This window comes from Artemia sp. Qi Xiang Cuo, chromosome 5 (assembly GCF_049724085.1).
Source record: "Artemia sp. Qi Xiang Cuo chromosome 5, ASM4972408v1, whole genome shotgun sequence".
Taxonomy (NCBI): domain Eukaryota; kingdom Metazoa; phylum Arthropoda; class Branchiopoda; order Anostraca; family Artemiidae; genus Artemia; species Artemia sp. Qi Xiang Cuo.
The window spans coordinates 32,748,699-32,762,020 of NC_142798.1; the positions used below are offsets into that span (position 1 = coordinate 32,748,699).

Below are 13,322 nucleotides of genomic sequence, written 5' to 3' on the forward strand. Positions count from 1 at the left end.
CCAACATATTCCCGCCATGAAGTGATCTGGGCTAGTTGTAGACCGAGCTTTCTTTCCAGACAGTTCTTCTGCATTATAATAGCAGTTGCTTACTACCCAGAAAGTAATAAGAACGGGAAGGAGCTTATACAGTACCTTCAAACAAGCATTGACAATTTTGCCAACAGTACGCAGAACCTGCGTTCATAATAGCTGGCGACATTAATAAAAGCAATAAGCTATGGGTGTCGTCTATGCTTGACTTAAAGCAAACCGTTACTATTCCCACCCATCAGAGTGGTAGTATACTGGACCTTATTTTCACGAATCTAGCCGATCACTACAAACCCTGCGCTCTCTCGGCCCACTTCGTTCTTCTGTGGGAAGCTACAGCTAATTTTCCGAAGCCAAAAAATACACGAATTACCACCCGACCCCTGTCCAAGCAATCTGAATGTTCCTTCGGACGCTGGATTGGGACTTTCAGCTTTGAGGAAATCTGTTCAGTGACAGACCTGAACCTGAAAGTGGAATTATATTATTCTCTGCTTTTAAACAAGTATCACGAACGTTTCCCCACAAAAACTGTGGTTGTCAGTGAAAGCGACAAACCATGGGTGACGCAGGAAATTAAAGCCATGATCAAGACCCGCTGCCAGCTTCACTCCAGCGGTCAGTTACCTGCAGCGAACAAACTGAGAAATCATATAGTGAAGGTAAACAGAGATGCTAGGAAACGTTACGTTCGCGAGAAAGTGTCCCCACTGTTGAATACCGATCCTCGGAAATGGCATTCTGAGGTCAAACGCTTGCCCGGAAAGAAAATAACCGGTGACATTAAAATACATAAAGATAACGGAACACCGGTGACATCTACTGAAGTAAACACGTTTTTCTCAACAATCTGCACAGCTTGGCCTCCCGTTAGTGACTGTAAAATTGAGACTCTGATAAGAAATTCTTCCGAAGAATCGATCGTTTAAGTGACGGAATAATCGGTTTTCACGGAGATCGAAAAGTTGAAAAAGAACTGTTTTTCCTATCCTGGAGAACTGCCAAGAAAGTCAGTGATTGAATAAGCAGTTTTCCTTGCCAAACCTCTCACTTCAGTTATTAACCAGTGTTTTAAGGAACAAAGATTTCCTCGGGCATGGAAGAAGGTATACGTACGAGTTATACCGAAAGTAAAAGGTACCAAATCGAGTAACCAACTAAGGGCGATCTCAATTACTCCCAACCTAGCTAAAGTGACTGAATCTTTCATTTACCGCAAACTTCTTTCTCAAATTAGCCATTCCTTAGACCCCTTCCAGTACGGTTGTCTAAATAAACGTACAACTACTCGCCATCTGATGAAACGATCCCACCACATAAATTAATGACTAGATCAAGTGAACACTACTTTGGACTTCCTCTTGGCTGATTATTGAAAAGCCTTTGACCTAATCCATCATAATTCCACTGCCAAGAATTTAAAGGCGACGGGTGCAAAGAAGTATAATTTACTACTTTTTATCGATTTTATTCGCGGTCGTTATCATTGTGTCTACACGCTATTTCAGGGGGATCTGATTCAGAATGGGGCAAAATTACCCGCGGTGCACCCCGAGGCATCAAACTAGCGGTCCTTCTATTTCAAGCATTGATAAACTGCGTGCTTTTGGGAGTTGGTGATCGGTTTAAATACGTTAAAGATTAATTTAACCTGCTGAAGTACCTGGTTGACAAGCTCCAAGTCGTTCCACAGTTCAGTAGTGACCTCAAGTCAACTTTGGTCAGCCAGTGTGACACGTATGGGCTACAAATCAATCATAGTTAAACAAAAGTGATGAGATTCAACCCTCTAAAACGTGATCTCTCTGGTCCTGAACCATGGAACCCAACCACGTCAACCGCAGTTATACTCGGTGTCACTTTTAGCTCAGACTGCTCCTTTAGCCCGCATGTTGCAAATCTAGCGAAAAAAGGAAATTACGCCTTAAGATCGTTAGCGACTTTGCGGCGCCTAGGTTTTTCTATAACACAACTCAGACTGGCTTATTTGTGTTATGTGCAGCCATTACTCGAGTACACATGCCCAGTCTGGGACCCACAAGTGCACAATACTGAATACCTAAGTAGTGATATCGAAACTGTGCAGAAACATGCTACAAAAATCATACCCGGTCCAAGTCACGTGTCTTATGAGTCCGCTCTCTTGTCGCTGAAAATTCCGTCTCTCCGTGGGCACCGATATTAACTAATGCTCAAATTTGGACATTCGTTACTCGCATTCACATGTGATAAGCGCTGTTCTATACAACGACCTCATTGTACAAAACGTTTGAATACCCGAAGCAAAATCAAGCTGGAATCCCGAAAGTGTCTTGCAATTTACTTCCTAAACTCTTTCGTCCCTTTTTTTGTTAGTAAATTTAATCGTTCGTAATTTTTTTTCCCTCTAGTGACCAATGTTGTAAAAAAAATAGCGTTATTTAGTTGCGGCCTAGGCCAAAAGTATGAAAGCTCTTTTTATTAAATAAATCTAAATCTATCTATAATTAAGGCAGAACACAGTATGCGCATGCAGGTTGTCAAAAGTGTTTTTCAGGAATGACTTAAGGTATTAAGTTGGAACTTTCAGGGAAAGCTGAAGGGGAGATCCATTGACCAAAAGGCAATATGCACACTACTACTAATACTACAACCACTACTACTAGCAGTAATACTGCTATTCCAACAACAACAGCTATTGCAACTAATACTAAGGCTAAAAGTATTAAGGTGAAAGTTCTTAGGAAATCTCGAGGGGGAAGTCGAACTAAATTGAAACAAACCACGGGCATACAGCTTGTCAACATAGCATATTGGCAATGTCATATGAACAGCTTGATGAGGATGAGAGATAAGGTGGATTTTCCACGGACCAAAAGGTAATATGTGCATACCCCTACTGCTACTGATACAACTAGTAACACTCCAACTATTGCTATTGTGACTACTGCTACAACTAAGCCTAAGGGTACGGAGGTGAAAACTTCAGGGAATATTGAGAGAGAAGTTAAACTTAATCGAAAGAGACTGTGTGCATGCAGGTTGTCGAAAGCGCATCAGTAACATCTTAGTCGGCTTGGAGTATGAAGTTGAAACTTACAGGGCTTGTTGTAGGGGATGTTGAACAAACCAAAAGGCAACCCTTCATTTGTGTTTTTTTTTCAGTAGTCTTGGTTATGATGGTGTTTTTTATATATTTTTTGGGGTATTATGAGAAATAGAAACACTCCGCTCAAAATAAGGATTGTTTTAATTAAAGTGCAAATTATGTTCTCGTCTTTAGAAGGCATGAGGGGTAGTCAGTTCTACTCATTTTCGTTTCTGTTTGTTTTAAGTTTGACTCTGTTATTTATTGTAATTTCTTTTCGTTTTGGGTTTCTTTTTTTTATTGATAGTGATACGTGGTAGTTTAATGCTTGGAAAATTATTTGACTTCATTTTTGCAAAATTTTTGGTTTACTGTAGGTCTTTACTTTTCTTTGAAAAATTCTTTTGTTGAAATAGTTTTATAAGTTGTAGTAATGAGACTACAAAACTTACCCTCACCAATGAAAGGATTCTGCTCGAAGGCTTGCAACACCTGAGGGACTTTCTCCACTGTGTTGGACAATACTTCAGATGCAGGACTTTGATTCTTATCTGGTAAGTATTGTTGCTTAGCTTCACAGGGGTATCGTATCATGGAAACAACCCCCGTTTCCAAGTTTGAGGAGCTCCCAGGTTGATAATTATTAGATGATTGGATTAAACTTGGCAAAGAAGATTGGCAAATTGAGGCTTCTTCCTGTTTAATAAATATGCTGGTAAAATCTGTTGAGCAAGAGGCTCCATGTCCTTTGGGGTATATATCATTGTCGATTCTTGGAGGGGTTTTGACATCTAAAATAGATCTAAAATTACAATCTTATACTTTATGAACGCTATTTTACGAGCTTCAGGGGAGAAAAACAAAATTTAGAGTCCTAATCCAAGATTCCAACATAAATTCCAACAAAAATTATATTTGGATGATGGAAAACAAGCTACATGTGAATATGATGTCGAGTCTGGAGTCCCAGAGGGATCTCCCCTTGGTCCCCTATTATTTGCTGTATATATTAATGATCTATGCGTAGCTTCGTCTAATATTATTGATTCAGTAAACAGTTGAGACCCAAATGTGATCCCTGTAAAAGCGTTAGTTTTATTTGTTGATGATACTAGTTTAATGGTATGTGCAAGAACTGAAAAAGAGTTGATCCGAGCAGTTAAACATGATATAAGTTTGATTGAAAAGTGGACTAGGTTGAATAAGCTGAAAATAAATTTTAAGAAGTGTAATTTTGTATTGTTTGCTCGTTCTAAAAAGTATTCTCCTTGGGTAAATAAGTTGAGGTGTGGGAATTCATTTATTAATAGAGTACACTCGACTAGGTATTTAGGCATTATTGTAGATGAGACGCTTAGTTTTTCAGATCATATAAATTGTATAACATCTAAAATTGCCCCTAATGTTGGAATTATTAGGAAATTGAAGCACATTTGTCCGAAAATTGTCCTTAGACTTTTGTATGTTTCACTTGTCCATTGTTACCTTTTATATTGTTGTTCGGTATGGTCTTCAACTTTTCAGTCCCATCTGAAACGACTAAGAGCTTTGCAAAATTCTGCCATTAGGATTTTAGCAAATTATGGACCGAGAGATTCAGTGAGAAATGTGTATTTGAAACTGAATATTCTTCCTCTAGCAGGTATATTCCTTTTTTATCGATCTATGCTAATGTTTGATATTATTAATAACTTTACCTCAGATGTTTTAATGGTATGTTTATAACTGGTGTGGATCTTCACAATTATAATACAAGAAATGCAGATGCTTTTCGGCGGCCGCAGTGTGAAACAACCCGGTCACTGTTCTCTGCTCGGCATGTTTTGCCGAGCTCCTGGAGTCATTTACCAATTGGGGTTGTGCGTGAGCATGACCGAAATAGTTTCCGGGGGAAATTTGAATTATGTGTTGGAAGTTGGAGTTGGCCTAACGAGCCGAAAGGTTCCTTGGCGTTTGTTTTTTTGTAAATTATGTGTAAATAAAATTATACTCCAGAAAAAAAAAAAAAATGAACAATATATTATAAACAATAATGCACATAATCCCACCACTGACGTTTCTGGTTTATATTTACTACTATTCGTGTCTTTAATAATTAACTAATATAACGTTTTTGAATTTTGGAGTGAAATGAAATATCGAAATTGAAATGAATGAAATTGACCAGGAAATTGCTGTCATTTGTGGAGAAAAATTTGTCTAATATGAATATTAAATGCCAAGAAATGTAAGCATGTGTTATTTCATCATTCAGCTTCCAAAACCTGGATTATTGAATATTAGTTAACTAGGAACTGATATCAGTAACATGTCGAGAAGAGCAATATGATGCGCAGTCTCCTCCATTTAAATAGCAAAGCGTACTCTCAATTGTTTCGGATATCTCCTACACATTCTGACCACAACTCCAGCCCAAATAGTCTACAATTCAGACCCAAAAGCTCATGAATGGTCCCACCTGAGGCACTGACCCTAGTCAAGGTGGAGGGATATTTTTCAGAGAAATTGCCTACGGATTGTTTTGGCTGCCTGACTGACTGACTGTATCTCAAACAGTAAGCTGTGCGATAAATATAGTTTAATCCCGCTTTTTAGGGCTATAACGAGTGAAACCTTTTTAGGGCTATAACGATTTCTAGTGCGTTAGTGACTATTCCTCCGTCTCTTACTTCTAGCCCTCAAAAGAAATTTGGATATGTTCTCTTTGTGCCAATTTAGTGGCATGTGCCTGTGTATAAAACCATTGTATGACACTATTTGTTCATGTTTTCTTCAATGGATGGATGCAGCGGTGGTTTTCTAGACTATATTTATCGACTTTGAGAATTCTGGTTTCAATCTTTGATGGGTGCCGTCTCAAGAATCTATGACGCTCACTAATAAACTTGCTCCAAACACATATCCAAACAAGAATTTACAAACGTTTTCCTTTACATCTTCATTTATTCCTAGTCTAAGCGAATTATTGAACATTCATTTTCAGACCTACTCTTGCATCCTGAACCCTCAAAACCTCTAAAAACTCATTCATTTTGCTAATATTTTCATCTACGACATTCAAATCATCAGTATAATCTAAGTCTAGGAGATTTTCACTTTCCCATTTGATTCCACGCTCTCCCATAGACACTGCCGTGCTTCTTAGGACGAAATCCATTAAAATGATCAATATAAGTGGTGATAGAACGCAGCCTGTTTCAACACTAAACCAGCTACTAATCTTATTTTCCTAGCTTAACCACAGTAAGCCGTGGGAAAAAATGTGGTCCTATCCGCTCATTTCCTACCTAAAACACAGTAAGCTGTACTGAAAATGTGGTTCTATCCCGCTTTCTAGGGCTATAATGAAAGAAAATACTGAGACAGATAGGACATGTTTTGCAAATGAAGGATGATAGGTTGCCAGAGATCGTCCTTTTCGGTCAACCATCTAGGGCCAAAAAAAGCAGGTCGTCCTCGAATGGGATGGAAAGAAGTCGTAAGAAAGAATTTGGAACCTCTTAGGAGAGTGTAAAAAGGGAAGCATTGAATAGATTGGGATGGAGGAGTGTGCACAGCTATTTTGGCTCCAGGCGGCTTGGTGCTGCTGTGAGTTCTTAGTAGTAGTAGTATTAGTGGCAATCTTATACTTTCTAGAGTATACCTAAGGTGTTCCTTACGAAAATTAAGAAGAGCAAAGCAAGTTTGAAACAAACAAATACTGTTGAACTACAGTATGAGTTGAAATAACTATGTCAATTTTAAAATAAATATAGCTTCAAGACCGTTTATAATTCATTTCAATTAATTTTCGTTTTATAGATAATAAGATGGATATAACTACTTATATATATAGTTAATAGCTTCTCACAATTTTGTTATTAACAGAACACAAAAATGTTGATTTTATTTTAGGGGTAATGAAATGAACTGAACAACGTAAATGAATGTTTTCTACTTCAATCTTCTTCTACCTTATATGCGGATATAGTCTAATACTGGATTTTCAGTTCAACTGAAATGATATCTCCACTTTATCTGGAGATATTTTGAGGGGCTAACTAAAACAACAAATCTATAGATTATCAATAAATACGGTAAAATAATGTTTTACTCATTGGTAATCTGATGCTAATTGGGTTAAAATGTATCTTTTTTTTTGTCGGTAAAGTAATCACGTACTTGACAAGAATTTTACCTTGCTTTTGAGTTGCAGAAAACCTTTTAGTGCCATCCATTTCACAAAATAACTAGCACATGACAGATAATGCTGGTGCGAAGATACAAATAATTCTATTTCTCCGCAGAGAAAATAATTATGTCAATTTTGAAGAATTAATTGGAATTTGGATTTCAATGAAAAAACTTCTGCAGTTTTGACCCTCCCCCCCCCCCACCTGCCAACTAAGACTCCCTGCTTTTTCTATAAAGTCAAAAGCCTAAATTTGCTAATTCGAAGGAGAAATTTAACAAATTCCGAGTTTCCTTTGTGACCTTTACAAAAACCATCAAATCTCCTGTAAATAAAGACCAATAACCCACCTCCTTTATACATGACTGAATACAATATGCGGTTAATTATACAAGTCAGTAATAATTTCACGAGCATAGATTTTTTTTCGAGAAAAGAATTATTTTCTAGACTTCCATATAGACATTTACACAGACCTTGAATATGAAAATGGCCTGGTAACCGTCCAATGAAATTTTGGTTGTATATTTCTATATCAGGGTAAAACAGGCTTTTCAGAGGTATGTCGTACTAGATTGAGCTCAGCCCTTAAATAATAGACATACCCAAATCTCTCCTTGAAGTATGACAGTATATTCCGAGTCTTCATCCACGATCATAAACGTATACTTGTTTAAAAAGTAAGTACTAGGTTTCTCACAAGTAACAAGAAAATCAAAATAAATGTATGCCTAAAATGTACCTTCTTCAATGTGCCTAAAGTTTTCAATAGCATCTTTGGGTTTTACGTCCGTGGGGCCTATTAGTGCGACGACTTTGGTAGGAGAAGAATCACTGGTTCCATCAGCTTGCTTTTCATTTCTTCCTGTGTTATTATTTCCAGGTACAGACTTTATTCCAGTCATTCTGGACGTTAAGTTTCGAACTCGGCGAACACCCAAAAGAAAAATAATTATCATTACGTCATTAATGATGATCATACGTAAATCCCTGAAAATACAGCTTATGTACGCTAATATCTTGACAGGAAAAAATATTTTCAGGTAAGACAAATTTATGATTTCTTTGTAGATGACTTATCATTTATTCCAAGTTTAAGCAAGAGTCAAATAGGAAAAAATAATTTCAGTCAATTTGAGCTTAAGAAGGTGTACTTCAGACCTAGTATCTAATCACTACTTAAAATATTGCAGCCATTCACCTTCTTCCACTTGTGAGATCACGATGGGGCAGGAGGAAAGTGACCTAAAAATGTACTTCTCTTGTTTTTTGACGCCCCCTCAATTCTAGGAAATATTCAGCATCGATGAATATTTCAAATATCTATCATTGAAAAGAGTGTGAAAAAACATTACATATATTCATTGAAACTTCTAGTGTGGCATTTACATAAGATAAAGGGGCAAAAACGTCTGAAAGTAAAAGTTTCATATCGAATTGTGAAAAAAAAAATCAGTGGAAGAGTAAAATGAAGTTTTATGAAAATAAGCTCTCTTTCGCACACGAAAATAAAATTCTGCTAATGATATTTGGTTTTCACAAAAGCTAATAACTAAGGATTACTGGAGGTCTGATTACTAATTTACGATGGCATTTCACTTTGTTGAAACCAGATTAGTGTCACTCTCCTGACTGGAAAAGGAAAAAGATAAAAAAGACCTGACTTTAAGGCCAAGGACCCCATTTATCCTAGGATATATTTAAAACGAAGTCAATTTCGCTTTAATTGTCCTACCTATTGACACATTAAAGTGAAAGAGTTTATTATCCTCGCACCAGTTCATAGGAAAATTGTCCCCTCGTCCCTGGAGGAATTTTCAGGTTGTGTCTTTATATCAAACATCCCCTCCTCCATATATTAGCTTTTTTTTTGCCAGACTTAATTTGAGTACTTATTATTTATAACTAGTTACGGCGGTCAGACCCACATTTTGTGATTTTCTATACGTAATTTTGGTACTTTGTGTTTTGAATCTGCCTTATGTATGTTTACAATTGTAATATCATTTGTCCTTCGAATGAAGCTTTTGAAACGGATGGCAAATACATCAATCGATCAATCGAAAACTGTAAGTAATGAGCGACCAGGCTCAATTGTAACCGAAATTCTAAAAATGGAATTTTGATATCAATAGATACATCAGAAGAATCAGATTTTTATGCTGGATTCAAATATACAAGTTTCATCAAGTTTAGTCTTACCCATCAAAAGTTGTGCGCCTGAGAAAATGTGCCTTATTTTCGAAAAAAAGGGAAACAATCCATAAAAGTCATAGGACTTTAATGAAAATCAAGCCATCAGATTCAGCGTATCAGAGAACCCTACTATAGAAATTTCAAGCTCCTATCTGCAAAAATATGAAATTTTGTATTTTTTGCCCGAAGAAAGGTCACGGATGCGTGTTTATTTGTTTGTTTGTTTTTTGTTTTTTCCCGCAGGTGAGATCATATAGATCCTGTAGTACTAGAATATCAGAATAAGTGAAATTTTAATAAAATGTGAAATCTCTAGATCTCTTTTAAAGTGACCAAAAAAATTGGGTGGCAACTTGGCCCCCTCCCACGGTCATTTTCTTTCCGGATTCATCCGGCCAGATTTATGAGATAGCCATTTGTTCAGCATAGTCGGAAACCTGATAAATATGTCTTTGAGGATGACTTAATCCCCCACAGTTCCCGGGGGAAGGGCTGCAAGTAATAACTTTGCCCATTGTTTACATATAGTATTGGTTATTGGGAAGTATACAGGTTTTTCCAGGAGGAATTTTTTTCTAGTAGGGGGTCGGGGTCGGAGTAGGCGTTACCGGGGAGAATCTTTCCATGGAGGATATTTCCTTGGGGGAAGGAAAATTTCCATGAAGGGAGCGCCAGATTTCCCAGAATTTTTTAAAAAACGATCAGAAATTAAATAAAAAAAAAGTTTTTTTCAACTGAAAATAAGGAGCAACATTAAAACTTAAAACGAACAGAAATTATTAGGTATAAGAGAGGATTCGCCCCTTAGTTAAGACCTTGCCCATTACACCAAAGTTTTTATTGATTTCAAACGAGATATATTGTACAATTACCCGGTCTTTGTGTTTCTGATGCTAGTTATTCGTACGGACCTTAAGAATTGTCTTAAAATGTAAAGTATTGTCCTGAAGGCGAGTCCTTCCGCACTTGTAATAAAAACTTACAAATGTGTAAAATCGCTACGTAACTTAATTGTAGAAAGGCCCCTATTGACACTGTCCCTTACCCCTGCTGCCATCTACAATTTAGTTTAATGCTGACAGTACACCAAATATGGGCATGGAATCCCCAGGGAGAATGATTGCATAATCGAAGTGGGTCAATGACCTAAATTTCCAAAGGTCGAGTTATTTGTTGTTGTTGTTTTGGCCAAGGGCACGCTCGGGGCAAATGTCAAGATCCAGGAATTAGGAAACAGTTAGAACATGTGTTTCCTTCTCAGCCAATCAGAGGGCTGGTTTCATTTTAGTAATAGAGGATTGCAGAGAATACAAGGAAAGTGTTTTTGCCAAAGTTTCATTAGTCTGTGAATAGAATTCAAAGGAGTGAGAACAGTTTTGACTTTACTCATTTGGATATATATTTGTTTGTGTGTTGATGATGATGGCGAATGGAATGTTTACCATCTTAGAAGTTGATGCTGGAGCTGATGGTAATAATAAAAGAGTAGCAAAAAATGCGGCGAAAATCACGAAAGGGTCGCGGCTTTTTCTGGAAAGGGATGTAGCATATGCAAGATATGCGACATCCTTTAGCAAATTTAAAATGGAGGATCAATTATGTTTCGCTGCAAAAGTTGATATAGCACATTTGAATAGACTTCAATGTGCTTTAAGTGCATTAGTGAAACATATCGAAGACAATAAACTCTACCACCAATTATATATGCTTAGCATTATGATTGTTGTAATTATTAAACAAAATTGTTTTGAAATCGAAAACGTTGCCTTTGTGGTTAGGTTAGGTTAGGTCTAACCAATCAGGATCAGTCTAGAGTCAGCAGTCAGAGTGAAAGGATTGAAAAATGAATAAATTTGAGAAAGAGAGAATTAGATCAAATCTAGTGTTTATGGAAAAACATTTGATTTTGGATGACGATTTTCTCGAGTTATCTCTTCAACGCAGGATATTCTCTCGTCAGGGAACACTTGACAATATAATGAAGAGCTATTCTTCCCCATTGGACTATTGTATGAAACTTTTAAGATGTGACTCAAATGCTTATACTCAGATTTTTGATATATTAATTGGAACAAAGCAGAATCATATCGTGGATATACTTTTGAAAACATTGCCAATGGGTTCAATTTAGATGTCTCCCCCACCATTCGAAAGAGGTAACGTCACAGGGTTACTCCTCTGTCCATTCCCCTCACTGAATTTATCGAATGAGGACAATCAGTTTTGTTTTATTTGTGAGGGAGTTGACATTTGAAACCGAAAAAATGTTATATACATGTCCACTGTGCATGTACACTCTTGGCAGTTGGACTCAAAGTGAGACTTGTACAATTATTGATGACTATAGTGAAAAGTGTAAATTATGTAATCCTTGTAAATTACATAGAGGCTATGCAGTACATATTAAAGGGTGTAATTCATGTCTTGAAGAGGTGTGTGACTCTCACCCTAGAGGGCACATGTGCTCCAATTGTCACTATGGTAAATGTGATCAGTGGGAGAATACTTACCCCGCTATGATTGGAAAGAATCCCAAACGTGATTTTAGTTTATATCTTCGAGATAAGTATCGTCGTGGATTTAAATTATTCTGGGAAGAGGATTCTGGACTACGATTCAAATGCTGGGGTAACAAGACAATTTGGTTTCTACGTCATCGTTGTGATGACACTGCCTACTATGACTATAAACCAAGTGATTTTTATTTGGCAGTTACCGATTGTGATTCACCGCTTGAAAACATTGTATGTGATATTGCTTCAAATAGACAGATTGAAACTCTTGAATCTCATAGAATGAATGCAAATAGTATCATTGACTATACAAAGAGATATGACAAGAGTGAAGTTACATTGTACTGTAGAAAATGTGACCATGACTTTGCAGTCAATCAAGATCAATATACAGTGAATAAAAATGATTTACCAGCATTAGTTGTTCACGACAGTTGACTAAACACCGAAGAAGAAGAAGAAATCTAAAGTGAAGATTTAAAGATATTGTTGTATATATACATTCTATTAATAAATAAATTCATAAACATTTTTTAAGCACTTTACTTTTAGGGCACTGAAATCAATACTATATAGGTCTGAGAGGATATTTTCCACTAGAAAGTCGTTCAGACGTGGATTGTCAACATAAATGTGGAGAAACTGCTTGTAAGTACAGCCGCGACATCGAAACACAAAATATAGTAGTGCATGGAAGCCACAGCTTTTAGTCGTTAGAACCTGCACCCTCTTCCGATTTTGAACAATATTTTTCCCACTGCTCTCAATATAGTTGCTGATGTGGGGTGTGTAGAATGTATAGGGTAGACCAAGAGGATACAAAAATTCAATCGTCTTCATTGTTTGAAAGATGCACAGCCAATGACTCGTCAGCACAGTCGACGGACTGCTATTAACAATAATTAAGGTATTGTTGACTCTTTGAATTTTTCCAAGAAAGTCCGAGGGTAGACAATAGGATTTGTACTGGGACATGTAGGGATCCATATTAAATACATTGAGTATTTGACCGGTGTTCATGGCGCCAAGTCTAGCAGAACACTGCCTTTGGGAGTGATTTACCAATAGGTCTCATATTGATTTATTGAAATTAGTGCAATACTCTCAGTAAAAGGATCGGCAAATATACGCTCTAAACGCACACTCCCCGTACGTACTATACTCATATCCTGTGTACCAGACAAATCCAGTACAATGATACCATGTTTTTTAGCAAACATATCTTCGGTTATACCATTTTCAAATAGTTGAAAATCATGATCTAGGGTTTGCATGGTCAACTCATAAAATTTTATAAATGATTTATCAAAATATAAATTTTAGAGTGTGATAACGTTTAATT

General features: G+C 36.8%; 1 protein-coding gene across 1 annotated transcript in view; it reads right to left on the reverse strand.

Moving 5' to 3' along the window:
* Positions 1-13,322, reverse strand: part of LOC148952046 (uncharacterized) — an 82,760-nt gene that overhangs the window by 27,071 nt on the left and 42,367 nt on the right. The window contains exons 3-4 of the mRNA XM_089089506.1: positions 8,014-8,206; positions 3,553-3,891 (exon numbers count right to left, since the gene is read on the reverse strand). Of these exons, the coding sequence (XP_088945632.1) occupies positions 3,553-3,891; positions 8,014-8,206 (532 nt within the window). The remainder of the gene's footprint in view (positions 1-3,552; positions 3,892-8,013; positions 8,207-13,322) is intronic.